The 18,335-nt window shown below is 44.9% G+C and overlaps 1 protein-coding gene across 1 annotated transcript in view; it reads left to right on the top strand.

Moving 5' to 3' along the window:
- Nucleotides 1-18,335, top strand: part of TRAM1 (translocation associated membrane protein 1) — a 519,069-nt gene that overhangs the window by 48,814 nt on the left and 451,920 nt on the right. The window contains exon 2 of the mRNA XM_069621183.1: nucleotides 920-983. Coding sequence (XP_069477284.1) covers nucleotides 920-983 — 64 coding nt within the window. The remainder of the gene's footprint in view (nucleotides 1-919; nucleotides 984-18,335) is intronic.

Here is an 18,335-nt window from a genome sequence, read left to right as displayed (position 1 = left end):
GCTCTTACTATTTTAGGTTTGTCCTGTTTCAGTTTACCTGCCTACCTTCTCACCTTTTGTTCGTCTAAGTGGGGGAAAAAGCTGCTATATCCACCACTTTGAAATGGCGAATAAACGGGTAACGATAAAGGTAACGCTTTTTGTTGAAATATTTTAAGGGTTTCCATCCCCTTCTCAAATGTGTTTTTTGTTAAGAAATATTTATTAGAGACTGGTGGAAAACCTTACCGGCACAGTATGTCTGGCTCAGAGGGATATGTTGTTCTTGCCTCCTTTCCACCACTACTGTGTATTGTATCCTATGATTTCAATTTTTTAAATGTTTAACTGCTTCACATCCTTCGGTGACGAGCCACCCTCCACAAACAGCATTTTTCATTGAACTGTTGAGTGCTTTTATTGATGCTACAATACTGAAACGTTTCTTTTTACGAATGTTGACCATTTCAAAGTGATCACTTGTACCAACTTATTAAGATGAGCTGATGTTGTGAGCATTATTCTTTATGAAGCTGAGCATGCCCGTCATGGTAATTAGAAAGCTAATAAGGAATCGTGAGATCTATGTGAGAAAGTAGCCCCTACTGTACTTTCCCGAGTGCTTTTATTAGTTGAAAATGTATTCCCCATTACTCTACTTTCACTTTACTTGTGGCCTTTTCTTATTTGGCCACTTTACCTGTGGCCTTTTCTTATTTGGCCGTATTGAAATTTAAAAGGTCAGTTGGCTCCAATGCAGGCAAAGCTCTGTAATAAAATTCTTTCAGAAAAGTAAACTATTACTCCACATACAATAACTTTGTTGTACTGGGACAATGGTCTTTTTGACATTGCTGTTTTTCCATGTACGTCTATAGTGTACTTTTTAACACATGCTGTTAATACAATTGATTTAATAATTATTATTTTTTTCTTCCAGATTTCAGCTAAAGCAGCTGTCCTTTTTGTTACTGTTCAGTACAATGTTACTCTTCCTATCACAGGCAAGTACTCGGTGTTTTCACTGTTTAGATATCGACTGGTAACAAAATGCTAATTTGACTATAAGCACGTTTGTATGTTTGAAGACCAGTTCAGCTTTTCTTCCAGGTAGGGTCACTTAGCATATGCCGTAGTATGAAGAAAAGTCTTTATCACCACCTTTCTGTACCCACTAAAGAAGCCTAACCGTCTTTCTTTACAAGTTGAGTAATCCTGGGGATAGCTGAAGACTTGCTGCCAACCGCATCATTGGCTCCAGCTGCGCTGCTTTTCCAGATCTTGCGTTGCAAGCCAATCCTAAGGCAAATAAGGGGTTCATGCAGACACGGATGGTAAACGTGCGTGATTTGAAAGGATGGTTTTTATTGTTGCTCTCCACCCTACCTATCGGGCAAGAGAGTCTTCTATATTATATTCTAAAAGGTTATGCAGTGATCTACGTTTGTGAAATCAGTTTGCAGGGTTCGAAATTGCTGTGAGCTATTTGGCTCCTGCTTCTAGCACAGAAGAACCGGATTAGCTTGACATCAACAGCTACCTGCAGCTACATTTGGGTCACCAGCCAACTGGTGCCTTAGAAAACCTACATGTGATATTAACTTTGAGTATTTGAGAAGGTTAATGACGAATAATTAGGACACATCTAGTACACATTTAAATATAAAGGATCATGTGTAATGTGCAAAATGTTAGTTTGCTTCATCTGTAGAAGTTCGATATGCAGTGTGCTGTTTACTTGCTCCTAGTTCCCCAGTAGTAGCTCCGGCCTAGTGGGTGATACCCGACACCAGGAGCTGGTTTTAGCTCCTGCTCACTAACTTAATTTCGAACCCTGGGGTTGGTTTGTAGGTTCATGACCATACTAGTTGAATTGTTCTGTTTGCATTGATTTGTAGAACTATCTTTGCAAGTTGGGTTTGTGAGTTACAGGTGATTGATTTGAGGACCGTGTAGCAGTCAGTCGGATTCTGCAGAAGTACAGCGCTTGGACAATTACAAGATGGATGTTTCATATAAAAAAGGGCTCTGCAACCTTTAACCTTCCAGACATTTGGGACTACAACTCACATCAGCTCTTGCTAGAATAGTAATGGTGAGTGGTCATTGTTGGGAAAGATTTTCTTTTTGTACTTTTCCCTCCCTAGATTTGCATGAACCCCATTCTTTTTGTTTATTTTGAGCCGTTATGACTTTTTGGAAGTCAGTAAAGCCTTCTGCTTTACTGCCTTTGCCTGTTTTGCTTATTCTAAGGAGAAACGGTCTAGTGCCAACAACTGTCTGTACTGAGAGACTGTTTCTCTTTATGGCTTCTTGTATTTTTACAATTGCACACATGACCTTACAGTGAAGTGCAGTCAGGATACTTTGTATCATTTTAACTTTTTATAAAATGGCTGTTTGGTTATTTTGACCATGTGCATATGGCAAGTTGATGGCAGCTGAGCTTTTTAAAAAAAAAATCTATTTAGCTTTTGTGATATTTTTCTCGTGCACTTTTGCATTTATCGTGAATGGCTACTAAAGGTGGTTAGAATCTAAAAATGGCTGTGCCATGAGTTTTTTTTTTTTTTTGCTTGTTCTTCTCTGGACAGAAAATGCCTTGTATTGAAACCCTTTACTGGGGAAAGATGCTGCTTTCGCAGGGCAAGGGGGCTTTGTGTGTGAGCCAGAGGAGGGAGATGGGACTGTCTGGTCCCAGTCCTCATCCTATGGAGCCCGAAAATCTATTGGTGGACGGATGTGATGACCAGTGTGTGTGTCCATGATTGGACACCCCTGGGCTGTTTGAATATTGTAGATCGTTCCCATTGGCAGGCTTGCTCCGAGCCTGAATCTTGGATAAAAGGAGGGCTCTGACAACTGTTCATCTGGTCATAATTGGGAAACAAGACTTCTATGAAGAAGAGCAGCCCATTGACGATCCCTGCAGCTCACCAGCATAGACTTCAGTGATTAGCCCGGTGAAGCCCTGCTCCTCTGCCTGTTCTCAGAAGACCTTAGTTGGTGCTTCGACCCTTGGACTGGTGCGAACAGCCACTCTCGGACCCTGCTCAAGGATCTGTGCCTTCGGAAGCGTGCATGGACCCACCCCTTGGACTGACGAGCTCTCTCCTGTTACCTTGGTGCAACCATGGTCGTTCCGAGCATAGCCATAGAATTTAGCAGATATTCAGCTCATGCTACAAGTCTTGTGCTCCTGTATTTTCAGCTGTCTCACTTCAAGGGAACCTTGATGTAGCTGCTTCTGTGTTCGCTGCTGTGCGATTGCTTGTTGCCACCAGACCAGGGTGACCTTCGTTGGAACACCCCTTAAATCCTGTGAGGTATCCTGAGGGGGGTCTGCACAGCAGAAGTATTAATCTTTCTTCGTTTGGGGTCTTCTTCTGGAATCTGACTGGAACCGTTTGCTGTGCAATGCGTCAGACTCCCGACACGGAAAGTGACCTCTGAAGGTGCGATCTATGGGCCTTCCTCCCAAACTAATTGCAGAAGATTGGGTCTCCAAAGAAATCCGGAAGACCTGCAGTGTTATCCAGAAGAATTTGAGACAGTGGGGTAAGTTAACATACCTGTTTCTATCCCCATTTTACCCCCCCCCCCCCCCCATGACCCTTCCACAGGGTAACATTGGGCGAGAAGTCCTGACCCTAACTCACTCTGACTTGACCTGTGATGGTGGTACCCGGGTTAAGGATCATTTCCTAGGCTTAACTTGGTGAACTGGATTGAGTTGAGTACTCCTAGGAACTTTGCTAAATACTTACCTTACTTGGAAAACTGTTTTAAAATACCACCACAGCCCACTGCATCCTTTTTTTTTTTTGAATACTCGCCTGTTGAAGATCTACTTTAGGGTTGGATTTCGTTAAGATTGATTGAGGGAAATGATCTTGTGTTGATTCTGCCTATTCTTCTTGCAATTTAAGAATAATTAATATTGTTAAATGTCAACAATTGTCTCGATAATTGATCTTCCTATGGCCGGCGACTACCATCTGAAGCTTCGACAAACGTCTCCTCCTCGACGGCCGGCTGTGGCCTTCACCAAGCTTTGGCCTTGCAGCAGGGGAGAGCCAGGGGGTCCTTACATTTACATCCTTTTACTGAATTACTATTTCCACTTTCTTCTCTACTGATTCATATCTCGCTGCAGCAAAAATTATACAATATGGTACGGATGTCCTAATAATTCTATCCTTCCTGCAATAAAACATTTCCCTGGAAAGATACACACTGGCTGCGTAACAGTTGGTCTGCCACCCGAGTACGCCTTTGCGATTCCTGCAAACCGTAAGGACGGGCGCATCAAGCAGTGGGCGGCCTATGCTATGCAGGCCGAATTCCATTTCCCCCCCACAGTCGCTGTTGAATCAGCCAAGGAGGACTCTGGCAGCTACGGCTCCGTTTTGAGGCCGAAGACTTACTGGAGGAGTCGTTAGACTCCTGTGTGCCTGTCCTCAGCCCCACTAGGCAGCTCTGCTGTGGTGAAGTCTGCTTTCGAAAAGGGCGCCCACACAAAAGCACCCAACCCCAAGTCAGCGTTTATTGGGATCGTCGAAAGGAGCTTCAACAGCAACCAAACTTTCGTCTAAAGTGTCGTCAAATTCTATTGAACCCTCGTGTTCAGAGCCCGTTGAGCGTTCGCGCTTGCTACATGCATCTAAACCCAAAGAGAAATCTGTTGCCACCGATTCAGATGTGTTGAAACTGCCATCGAAACATAAGAGCAACGTGGGGGTGGGTGGGCAACATACCAAACTAACACCACAGGCACCTACGCAGTCCTCTAGGTGCCCTTTCACTACATCAGTAACCTCCTCTGCATATAGTGCAGCTACTGATACTTTATCAAAGTCCCTGCAGGGTAAAAGATCTGTAGATCCAGAGGAAGTTGCATTTCCTCTTCATAAAGCCCCTAGAACAGGTACTTGTACAAAAGAGAAGTTGGAGAAGACTATGGATAGGTTGTCTGAATGTGTGTCCTTTATGGAAAAGTACCCAATTAAACATATCTTTTCATAGATGAGGGTGAGCCACCTGCCAAGAGTCCCAGACTTCATCACTTGTCTCAAGACGCCTCAAATATTTTTCAATACATTTATACTTTATCCCAGACAAAGGGGATGATGCACTAAATATTTGGGACGGGGATGCTGATCAGGGTCTTGGCCAGCAGCTCCCACTCATGATACTCTGGATGACCCAGATGTTTTGGACGATTGCCATGAGAAGGGCTCAAGAGACGGGGGGGGGGGGGGGTGGCGGGGGATGAAGGGGAAGGGAAAGTCGGTGAAAGAAGAAGAAAGATGGGAGAAGAAGGTGGGGGAAGAGGATTTTTGCTTTCAATGTGTGGATGAGGAAACTTATTTTTGCCCTTGTTACCCAAATGAAGCAAACAAATGACTTGTGTGCCATGCCGGCATCTGCGGCTAAATGGTTGGCGGCTAATCTTCACAAATGTTGTGATGAACGGTGTAATAAGTCATTGCAGGAGGGTCCAGTCCCAAAGGCCCTGAAAAGAGCATTGGTGAGACCATTATTAAAAAACCTAATTTGGACCCAGAAACTTTAAAGCATTATGGTCCAGTCGCCAATTTGATCTGGCCAACAAAGATGCTAGAGAAGGTAGTATGTGCTCAATTCCAGGCGTTCGCGGATAAGGGAGTGCCTGCTGGATAAGCTTCAGTCTGGGTTCCCACCCAAATGGGACAGAGATGGCACTTTGTCTGCGGCCTTCAAAACAGTGGATCATCGGATTATGCTGGAACGCATTAGGAATGTGTGGAAGGCATCGGAACAGGTAGCACAATGGTTTAGATCCTTCCTGAAGGGTAGGACGCAAAGTGTGGTGCTTGAAGGTTTCACCTCGGAGATGGTGGGCCTTGACTGTGGTGTACTACAAGGTTTGTCTCTGTCCCTCTTATTTTTAATCTGTACTTCCGTCCAGTATTCAATATTTTCAGGAGGCATGGTCCACGGTTTCATTCCTATGCTGATGACACACAGATTTACATTGAGATAAAGAACATTGAGGATGTTTGAGAAAATCAATCTGTGTATGGTTGAGCTCAATAACTGGACAGCATCTAATCTGCTTCAGCTTAACGCAGCTAAAAGAGGTGATACCGGTTGGTGAAAAATGACAACAGAGAGCCAGAGGTTACCCCCCTCTGATTTTAGGGCAACAACTCCATTATGCAAAAAAAAAGTAAAAATTTGGGCTGCAATTGGCATGAGAATCTTGGTAGTCAAGCTCATTTGGGGGCCAAGGTTAAGGCAGTATTTCATGCACTCTGGTTGCTGAGGAACGTGCTCCCCTTCATCCCGGAGGAAGATCATGCAGTGGTGATGGGGGCAATGACTAACCCCCACCTGGATTACTGCAATAGCCTGTTGGCAGGGATCCCAGCTAAACAAATCACCAGATTGAAGAAGGCTCCGAATGCTGCAATCGGCTGATCAGACATCTCAGAAAGACGGAACATGTATCCACTCTACGGAGATCCTTCCACTGGCTATTGGCGGAGGACAGGAGAACATTTAAAGTGGCGTGCCTGAATCACAAATGCTTGAATGGCCTTGCGGATAAGATCGTACGGTACTGCCCGAGTAGAGATCTTCGCTCAGGGGACAAATTACTGATTTGTGTACCATGCTCCAACTTGGTCTCCAGGGGAGACAGGAGATTCGGAGTGTTTGGGCCAAACTCTGGAACCAACTCCCTTTTGAGATTAGAGATCTTTGGTACTGTTCAGATGGATCGTCCCTTTGACAGAATACATAATTAATTCATACACTGCTAATGTTTTTCAATAGTTGTCATCTGCGCCCAAATATAGTTGAATCTGTCTGGTGCGCTTTAGCAATCTTCAAAATCAACAGCAACCCTCTACAGCAGCCCACAGACTAGTCTCCTATCAACTCCTCTTTAATAATTTACTGTAAAGGGCAGCAGAGCATTTTCAGATACAAACTCTGGCAACTGTCTCTGATCCTGACGTTTGTAGTGGACATCCTAAAGGAGAAAAGGTGGTTAGCCAGTCTATCCCACCTCTTAAAACTGTCTTAAGAAAAGGATTCCATCGTCCTTTCTTACACCCTCCCTCACACACGTGTGTAGAAAATGTTCAAACCTGCTCCAACTGACCCGCTATATATCTGGGGTCATGTAACACCTGACTCACTATTAGTAGGTCACAACCACTAGGAAGCGTGCTGGAGTGCCACTTTCCAATATGAAGCTCCTCCAAACGAAGAATGTAATAGAATTTACGCTTTGGGCAAGAGGGTCACTGCTTCAGCCGCTTACTCGGCATGCATTGCCAGTAATACTAAGTTGTTGGCAAGCTACAGCGATGTTCAGTGGGGGTTGCTCCAAAATAACTTGACTGACATCATGAGCCAACCAATTCCCAATTACTTATCATTAAAGAGGGTAGGCAAGTTATCCACAATATCTTAAAGAATACCCTGGACTCTGCAGAAAGAGCAGGGAGAGTCCTTGTCCAGGGAACTTTAAAGAGGCACTCTTGGCTGCAGAACTCTGGCTTCAAACTGACTCTACTGATGGGGAAGAACCGGCTAACTCGACTCCCCTGCTACCTGCTTACTGTGTGGTTCGACACCTCTGAAGTTCCTGCAGTCCTTGAAGTTCGGAAGTCCTATTTCTGCTCCGCCTGTCCACCGAGCAAAGCCCATAAACGCACTGCGCACCATAAACACACTGGGCATGTGCGCTGTGCAAGCTGTGTTTGGTGTTCGTTGGGAGCGTGAAGGTGTGGCGGACTCCTTATTGTATTTTCTGGATCGTCCGGTGAGTTCTTTGCCACTTGGAGCTTGCCAACTACATCGCCATGTTCCTGCCCTGTGCGTTTGCTGATATCTTGATGGTATCCAGTCATTTTTTCGAAAACATTGTTTCGAATGACAAATGTTTCGAAAAACATGCATTGGAAAAAAAGCATTTTTTTTGTAGGTGGTTATTTTTTTTTTTTTTTTTTTACTAAAATGGGTGTTAAGGGGTAAAAAAAACGGGTTGGGATGGGGAACCCCCATTAAAAAAAATTAAATGGATTTTTTCGACGTATTTTAATTCAAAACTTTGCCATTCGAAACTATGGCATCCGAAAATATAACTATAAACCATCTTCATTTATGCACTACTCATTCTAACTTGCCAACGCGTAGATTGTAACTTTGTTACTGTCGGAGAGACCTCACCTTGTTTCTGCGCCAGCTAAGCCATCTCCGAGCTTGGCTGAATTGGAGTGTTTCCATATTTGTTTCAAACTGTACTTTTGCTGTGGAACTCTTCTACTTGGCTCTCGCTTGAAAAGTTGTTTACCAAGCTGCGAATACCTTTTAAGGGAACGCTAAACTAGAACCCGTGCATTGACCGTGTGTTCCAAGTAAAGTGTGGCGTAGCGACAGTGGGCCAGTGAGTCTGGGAACAACGTGTCTTCTTAGGTTGTGGTGTGACTAATTTTGGACTCCATTGTGTATGCCGCGGGAGCGGCCGAAGGCGCTTTAAGATACGATAGCAAGCCGCTTTGGAAAGAGTCTGCGACAAGAGCCAAGTTCCGCATAAGGTCTGCTATCCTGGCAGATGCAGCCTTGAAGTATTTCTCTGGACTGTAGTGCCTCTGTCTTCATCTCCACAGCTGCACTTGTCAGCTCCTGCTTGGACACAGCCTTAAGGGGTGACTGCGGGCCTTGGAGCCTTTGAACCCCAGAAGGCTGAGGAGTATCAGTCAGGTGTTTGCTATTTTGAAATCTGTATTGGCTGAAGTGTGGGCGACTGTCGGCACTCGGGCCTATGAGCCTGTATATGCAGCAAATCTTGCTCTTTTGACTTTGGCTATTTCTTTGTACCTGCTGTGTCCTAGGGGGTGACTGCAGGCTGTGGAGCCTTTGAACCCCACTAGGCTGAGGCGCTGGATAGGTGATAGCCTAACGGAGACCCCTTTTCTTGGTTGAAGTGGGGGGGTCGACTGTCAGAACCTGTGTTATTGAACTTGCGCTCCAAGTGGTTTTTGTCCACGTTTCCCTGTTTCTTTAGGGGTGACTGCGGGCCCTGAAGCCTTTGAACCCCTTTAGGCTCATGCGCACTAGTTGCGCTTGTGAACCGTAGCCTCTCTGATCCCATCACTTTTGTCCACAGGTACTGATTCCCGGTCCTTGTGATTGTTCCTCCTAAAAGTGAAGCAGGACAAGTTGGGAAGCAATTCACAAGTGCCTTAGAGAGGTCCTGTGTGTTGGAGTGCGGGTTTATTTGGTAGAAGGGGGGGTGGGGGTGTGTGTTTTGTGTTGGAGATGCCAGTTTTAGATTAATTTTATGTCTTTTTTCTTACTTTGTTGCAAAAAGGTTTTCGCAGTCTATTTTGGTCCTTTAAGTGTGAATAAGTGCTTGTAAACTTGTATGCTTCATACTTACGCTGATATTTATCACAAGCATATAGTTTGGAATTTTTCTAATCTTGATTGCTTTACATTTTGTTTGAGTTGATTTTCTATTTGTGCGCCAATAAAATTGTTCTGATCTTGCTTTTTCCCAACCTTGGTCATGAGTAGATCCCTGAGAAGTGGTAACCGTTTGTGCGAAGCTGCGAGGGGAACAACTAAGGGCATGGCTGGTAAAACAGTTAATATAACTCTTCCCCTGCTTTCACCAAGTAAAAGGTCCCTTCTTTCTATGCCAGTACTCGCACTCTCTGTCCCAGGGCCTCCAGATATAGATGTCTCGACCTTGCCACCTGCCACTTTATTGGGACATGGGCATGGAAGTTTACTTCAGAAGCCAACATTGACCAGATCTTGCCCTCCTTCTCGGTTAAAGATGCAAATTATGATGAAGGAAATCTGACTAAGCGTCTAACCGGGTTGAGTCGAGCTGCACACACAGATGTTCAGGGAGGATTTGTTTGTTTCGGACACCGCGATGCTTGCTCCGGCCATCTTGAATGAGCTGGGAAAACGCGTTCGGTTGTCCTTTGGCCCTTCCTTTCCGGCGTTCCCACACTCCCCAGGAGCAAGTTCACTTACATTTACTTACAAAGACTTCACTGTACCTGTTAGGGAGTGTTTCGGCCTGAGCTCTCATGATGCCGGACCTAGTAAACATCTCCTGCATAGGGACATTGACTCTCTTCAGCCAGAATTATTGTGGGGCAAAGAATCTTTATGCATGGCACAAATTCCAAGTGGTTCAAAATGTTCCCGAAATCTTATTCCTACAAGAAACCATGTCAATGACCGACATCTTCTTGGAAGGCTGTGCATCATTTTGTGTGCACGCTTGTCGTGCTTCCGTTGGCCGTCCTAGTGGCGGTCTTGCGATTCTTATTAGGAATAACCTAAGATTCACGGCTAAGCTATTGGACCACACGGACTTCTTTGTGATGGTTGAATTAACATTGAAGCAACGCCCATCCAGAAGATATTGCTTGTCTCAATTTACTCTAACCCGATGACAGTATCCCTAGAGATGATCTTCCAATCTTTAAATGTAGCACTGACAAATGCTACGTTGCAGCACTCCGATCATGACATTTTGATTGGGGGTGATCTTAATGCATGCTTGGATATGGAAGGAATGAGCTCAGTTTCCAAGGATGCTACAACCTATGCAAAGCAGGCAGCAGTTAAGGATAAGCTATGGTCTGACTTCTTTGAAGCCTGGGGTATTTATCCACTTCCCCTAGCAGTCCATAGCACTAAAGTCTCTTGGCAGTGTGGTACCCGATGCTCACTAATTGATTACATCTTGGCATCGAGCGAGTTATCTGGTTTCCTTGACCCGATTTTGATTACCAACTTGGGCCTCGGCAACCACAGTACTTTCAGCACCGATCTCCACTTCACTTGTAACACCTTTGATAAATCTGATGAAACTGCGCTTGTTGAGTGTGATAGATATGCCCTTTCTGTCCGCTGGAATCCAGGCACGTGCAGGAAACTTGTGTTTTGGGAAAACGGGGACATTTTGGTATGTGCTGATAACCCAACATCACCTTTCCATCTAGAAAAGGTCCCTGCCATTAATTTAAAGATGATACGTAATCATCTGATAATTCTATCCAAGTAGCCCTCTAGGCACCTGGACTCTAACTATTCTCAGAGCAGTTGTCTGATAAAGTGCTTCTGAGAAGCATAAAGAAATCGTGATCTCAGAGCTGTGAAACGTTTGTATTCAACTCCCGCACTTTAACTTCTAAAAATGAAATTTTGGCTATATACAAGAAGAAATTGAAAGAATTGCGCCATGTGTGCCATACCTTGGACAATCGGAAGATAATTGATTGCCCATGTAAGCGAAACGTAAATTGTGGCCAATCCCCAGAAACCATTCACGTCCGCCAACAAATGATTTGGTTGCTGCAATAAATGGACACACTTGACAGGAGTATTTCAAGGAGAAGTATGCGCTGCCTCCATGCCATGTGGACCAAGAGACTGATCCTCCCCTTATGACTGCATGTACATGGGTGCTGAAGGATGTAATTTGGGCGATTTCCAAATTGACTTTTTCCAAATCGGGTGGCCTTCCACCTTGCGTCATCAAGGACGATCTGCACTTTTGGGCAAAGCAATTGCTTACTCAGTTTGAATTGGTATTTCACTTCGGAGTAATTCCTCCTTCATGGTTGATGGTAATAATCCTCCCCATCCACAAAAAGGATCCCCTAGATCATCCGGCCAACTTTAGGCCCATCGCCTTAATTGATGTAGCAGCAAAAATATTTGCTAGTCTTAAATGACCTGGAAGCTTGCATAGCAACATCTGCAATTTTTCATCAAAAGCCCATGTTGGGTTTCGTAAGGCGATGGGCACTCATTTGAACGCAACCATCCTTTCACACCTACTGATGTAATCACGCAGCTCATCCAGTGGGCCCATTTATATGGCCTCACTAAATCTATCATCAGCGTTAGACAGTGTTCTTCGAACTCTATTATGGAAGAAAATGTTGGCATATGGAATTCCAGCACATTTAGGAGCGCTGATTGCGCTCCTACACAAAAACACCTCATATAGGGTACGCATCAACTCTGCCGGCCTACTGTCAGACAAAATTCCCACTAGAATTGGTGTGAAGCAGGGATGCAACCTTGCAGCGGTACCTTTCAACTTATACTTAGCAGATATTGACACCATATGGGCTGCCAATGACCTCTTCCCTGTTAAACTGGGAAAGCTTTGCTCATCTTTGTTAGCCTTTGCAGACGACGTTATCTTCTTTGACCCTACACCCTTTGGGCTGCAAAACAAGTGGGACTATTTTCACCAGTATTGCTTATTCAACAACTTGGTTGTTCAGCTAAATCGAACATCTTAGTTTTTACAGCAAAGGGGGCAACCTACCTAGATTTAGGTGGCACATCGACCCAAATAGGTCCTCGCGCTTTTTGTGATTATCAGCTTTCTAACATCAACTCGCTTAATAAATGGCAAACATTCTTGAACACCAAAGTCGTACAACTAAGAGCGCAGATGAACCTAATTTATCACTGCTACTGCAAGTTCTCCTTGCTTCCCCTGATGAACTACTATCAGTTAAAGATTGAGCCGACACTATTGTATGGACTGGGCCTTTGCCTGTTGGACATAGGCCCTACACTGAACAAAACCCAGGGAAAAGTGTGGAAAGCTGTATTGGGGTTTCCGGGATATCTTCCAAATCCCATTCTGATTCATGAACTGGGCCTTCAGGCTCTCGCTGATAGATTTAAATGGCAAATGTTAAACGATTTCATGAAGATGGTATCTCCTCCACCAAACTCTTTATATGAGGATCTTCATGCGATGTTGACCGCCGATCGCCCACTTTCACACAAGTATGAATAAGGTTCTCCTAGCTCTTAATCTAACCAAGCAAGACGCCATCGAGCGCCCAGGGTTGGTTAAAAAAAAAACGATTACATCTGAACGCTTGTGCCTGCAACTCGACCTAATACCGGGCTATGCCTCCTTTAGACATGGCCAGAAACCACACAGTCGCTACCTCTTGTTCTTTCCCGACAAAGCTCTGGTAACGTACATGAGATTTCGACTTGATCTAATTCATACTTGCTTCCGAATTAGTAAATGACACGTCCATGGTGCAGTCTAACTTGGGTCTGACTGCCGATTCTGTGCAAAATCGAATGATGCGGAATCCGTTCAGCACCAATTCTTGTACTGTCCCTTTTTCGAATGTGAAAGACAACAATGTTTAGGTGCTTACATAGGAATAGTTTCGAATCAAGCTTGTCGTACTGTCTGGATGTGTTGTATGTAGGGAAGTAGCAACCCCATAATATTGGCCACCGTACGACTTGTGGGCAAAATTGAGGCAGCTCTAAAAGTAAAAAACGTTGGCTTAATAAACTTGAAGTAGCATGTAAATATGACAGCACTGTTTGGGGAACCATAATTTGTAATGGAAAAGTTGGTGTTTTAGGCATGCCAATTTTTCATGTTTGTATTAAAGATTATTTTTCCATACATTGAAAGCGGAAGACGCTATTGGATGTTTTGACTTGGGTAGAACTTTGGGAAGATAGATCCTTTGGGCTATTCTTCCACACATCGAAAGCAGAAGGATCGACTGAATGAATCGATCCTTGGATGCTATATGAAAGCTTTCAAAGAGGTCAATGTGTGAAGTATCTGGTGTCGAGCAAAGAGACTGTGGCATAACTTGGATTGTTTTATTCTAAACCCAAGTGTTTTTAAGTTTTTATGTTTTTATATCATACGAACATCTTTTTATAATTATTGTTGAAAATGCTTTGATTGGGGAATAAACCGTGATTACTATGTAATGAACCCCTATGAGAAAAAAGGGGCAATTTGTTTTAACTGTGGTAACTAATTGTGGTATTCATAATGTGTAATTCCAGTGGTGTTGAACAAATGCAGTATGTAAATCATTGTTTAGGAACCTTCTGAATTGGCATAAATGTGAGTTTATTTGTAAAGGTGTACATTTCGTTTTTCACCCAAAAAAATAAAAAAAAATAACAGGGTTTCATTCCACCTTAATTAACAAGCCCATTGAAGAATCGTCTTGTTTGGCAAGGCTGTGGATGAGGCTTTGGAGACTGCTAAGAAGGAACACGCGTAAGACCCTTAGTCAAATTTCGAATAAGATGTCTGTCCAATGCTCAATTTTCAACACCCGTTGTTCCTTTCATAACCAAACCTTCTCCAGACCCACTCATTCAGGGTTTTATCCAGGTCGTCTTCGTTGCACACACACCAGTGTACAAAATCCACTTACCAAATGGCAAGGTTTTAGACGAGGCAAGGGTAGAGGTCGGAGTGCAGCCTCTAGAGGCTCCCCTGCTCTACCAGCAAGTGACTTTCACATCAAGTGTCCCTCCCCTGCATCTCCAGTAGGTGGTCGAGTATTATCGTTTTCCTACGCATGGGAAGAAATACCCTCAGTCCAGCGGGTACAGACTACCGTTGCAGATGACTCCAATCGAATTTCTACTAAAACCCTGTTACCATATGCCAAAGAACAGAAGGATGTCGCAAGAACATCTACTCATCCTGCAAGCAGACGTCGAGACATTACTGCAGAAAGGAGCCATAGAACCTGTCCCCTTTCTAGAGGTAACAGAGGGTATTTATTCAGTGTACTTCCTGGTGCCCAAAAAGGACTTAACCATGCACTCTGCGTCCTGCAAATATGTCAAGCCACAAAAATGTAGGATGACTACGCTGCAGGAGGTAATCCTTCTTCTCAAACAGGGATTACATGGAAAAACTAGCCACGAAAGATGCATACGTTCATATTTTGATGTTGCCAGCGCACAGGAAGTTCCTAAGGTTCACAATGTGGGAGACACTATCAGTTCAAAGTGCTTCCATTCAGCATGGCCTCAGCGGCCAGAGTGTTCACAAAGGTTCTAGCAGTGGTGGTGGTCCACCTTTGCAGAACATCCATTCCAATTTATCCTGATTTAGATGGCTGCCTAATAACAGGAGCCACCTCAATCATGTCTCAAAAAGACCCAAGATTCCATCAGCCTACTATTCCATTTAGGGTTCTCAATCAACGAGAAAACAATCAAGTCTTGTGCCCAATCAAGTAAAACAATTTCGAATGGATTGTGTCCTCCCACGTATTGATCATCTTTGATATTCGATATCCAACTTTAGCTGCTTTGGAATTTTATTTTTGGGCAGAGGGCGCTGTGCGTCGATGGCATCTGTTCTATGTCCCTCGAGGGCCTCTGTCTGGAAGATGTCATTGAAGGTATATAAAGCACGAGCAGCGGCCATTGGCTTCAGTTCAGTTTTTCCCGAATGCTATCGTTTCGAGAAATGCAGCGTGCTACTTTACTTTAAAAAGCTTAATTGCTTTTGCTTTGAAAAATGGAGTATGTCTTTGTCGACACAGACTACCCCGAATATCTGGTTCAAGAAGTGTCGAGATTGCGCGTCGAAAATGTAATTTACCAATCTTGACCGTAGATGTTTGTGGTGCCTTGGAGTGGAGCAGAACACCTCAGACTGCTCCAACTGCTGTCGATGACCGCAAAGGCCTTAAAGGAACGAAAGGGGAAATTGATGGAGGGTTGTAACCCCAAATCATCTACCCCGACCAAAAAACCTTCGACCGACCAAGTCGAGAGGCCACACTCCTCAGAGGAAGAGGTTGATATAGTGGCTCTCACCACTTCTCATCGTCCAAGAAGAGGAACCATAGGTCGCCTTCTTCGACTTTGTCTGATGCTTCCCCAGAGTGTTGATTTGGACAGAAGACAGTCTTGTCCTCCCCTCCAATGTGAGGGTCCAAAACCAGCTATTGCAAATTCCACAATAGCGGGTTGTCAGATAGCCGTACGCAAGGCAATGCGCATGCTCAGAATTATGGCGTCCTGCATTTGCCTGGTTCCTAATGCTGACCTGCACATGTGTCCAATGCAAGAGTGGCTTGCAAGACAATGGTCTCAAGCAAGCGGTCAGTGGGATGATCTAGAGGTTGTCTCACAGTCTTTAGTTATGTCCCTGCAGTGGTGGTCAGGGGAAAACCTCAAGGAGTACGGGGTCCGGTGTCCTCAGCAAAGGACAGACGAAGACTTGAAACAAAGAATAGTCTTTAAATCGCTCTGTCTTGTTCACCGGGCATAGTACCAGGCTGGTGCCGATTTCTTGTGGGATAAATTAACTCGTTATATTCCTGGCCGCCCTCTTCGGTCAAGCAGCGACTGTCTGGTCGTTGTCCCTCAATTGCGTCTTAGAATGGGCGGTCGAGCCTTTTCGGTGGCCGCAAGTAAGTTATGGAATGGTCTGCCTTTAACTTTGAGGCTGACCACGAACCACCTACACTTGTTGCTTGTTTAAAAACCCTGGTCTTTCATTAGTCCCCTAGATTGATGTTGTACTACTGTGACTATCCTCGCGCCAAGATGCCTTTGGGGGTACGTGCGAATTATAAATCAAGGACCTCACCTGTTTGTGCCTATTCGGGGCTGATGGGGCAAAGGGCCTGACCCGCTATCCTGCATTTCACCTACAAACTAATCTTTACTACAATTCACCAATGGACATCACAATGTGTCTCCTCCCTCCACAGCCCATCCCCGCTCTCACTAGGGTTAGAGTGGTCAAGTGCCCTGGCCAGCCCCGGCAAGCTACCCTAGCCTACCTAATCAATATTGTCCTTGCCCCCATCCAACACCCACGGACCACATGTGCACGCCCTCTAATGTTGATCACTGCTCGCTCAGCATGCGCTCACGCTGCAGAGATCGCGGACCTCATCTTGTAAAACAAACTTGATGCCCTGTACATCACTGAAACATGGTTTACCCCATCCTTCCCACATGTTTTCGATGACATCCTACCCCGAGGCTATTGCATCCAACATGCCGACTGGCCTGGAAGGGCAGGATGCAGTTTGGCAATAGTCTACAGGAGTGATTGGCCAGGCTCCTTCATCCTCTCTCTCATAACAAGCTTGTCTAAATCACTTGCCTGCCGGTTCCCTCTATCACACTAGGAATCTGTCACCTTCCACCTCATCTACAGATCACCTCACAGGAGTCACACTTTCATTTTAGATAGCTCAAACTTGCTCTCCTCTGCCAGATTAGCATATTCGAATATTCTATGCCAGTCTGATAGCACAGCGAGTAGAGCGCTTGCTTTGACATCTGTGCAGAGCCTAGCCTGCTGATGCAGGTTCGAATCCCGGCAGGGCCAAACTCAGCCTTTCATCCTTCCGAGGTCGATAAATAAGCACCACACACCGTGGGTAATAATAAGCAGCGCTCAGATAACTGAGGGTTTGTAGCACTATATAAATGCAAAATTATTATATTAAAATGTCTTTCTTGGTGATTTTTAACATCCCAGAGTCACAGGCTGACAACCACACTTGAAGCACGCTTTTCGCACTGACCGCTTCCATGGACCTTAAGCAAATTGTGCTCTTCCCCCGCGCACAACAAAGGCAACACCCTAGACTTAGTCTTCATATCATCCCCATGCATCACCTGTGCAGACCCTATCCCACCTGCCTTGTCTGTCCACGCTGCCATCCCATGATCAGTCTCCCACTCGAATACAGCTCACAAAGGTCAGGCTAAACGCCCCCTCTCTCAACACTGCTCATTTCAAACCTTCACAGTCAATGAGCAAGGAGCTAACTTTGCAGACTTCCTCGCCACAGGGAATAACTTGGGCATCCTGAAATTATTCAGCAACGCTATGAAATTGGTGGACACTCATGCCCCCCTAAAATCCAGCCGGGCTAAAACCAAACCATCCACCCCATGGTACACCCCTGAGCTAGCCTTCAACAAACATTCAATCAGAGTCCTAGAGAAACGGTGGCATGAAAAGCATAACTCCAGAGACCTCACTAACCTCAAATCTCTGTGCAAACAATAGGATTCTGATTACTGAGGCCAAAGCTGCTTACTACTCCACCATTGCAGCACCCTCCAATAGGAGCAAAGCCCTCTTTGAAGTAGTAAAGCATTGCAACAAACTCTCACCCGACCCAGTCGTACCAGTAACTTGGGAAATGTGCGAAGGAAATCAACTGCACCCTGGCATGCACACTGCCCCTCTGAACCGAATTCGCTCCTCTTTCCCCCAGATCTCCTGCAAATTATTTCCTCCCTCAAAACGACTTCTTACTCCGACGTTATCATTCCAGCACATGCGCTCCTCAGCATCAATGCCTCCCTCGCAGAAGGATCATTCCCAGACACCCTCAAGACTGGTCGCATACAAACTCTTTTGAAAAAAGCAACCCTAGATCAGACAACGTGGCCAGCTACAGGCCCATTACGAACCTCACTTTTTATTGGTGAAATCTTGGAAAAAATAGTTGCTACACAACTACTCGCCA

Source organism: Ambystoma mexicanum, chromosome 5q (assembly GCF_040938575.1).
Source record: "Ambystoma mexicanum isolate Mex_15411 chromosome 5q, UKY_AmexF1_1, whole genome shotgun sequence".
In the NCBI taxonomy this organism is placed as follows: Eukaryota; Metazoa; Chordata; class Amphibia; order Caudata; family Ambystomatidae; genus Ambystoma; species Ambystoma mexicanum.
The sequence above is the reverse complement of the archived record's forward strand: the minus strand, read 5'-3'. Positions and strand labels throughout refer to the sequence as shown.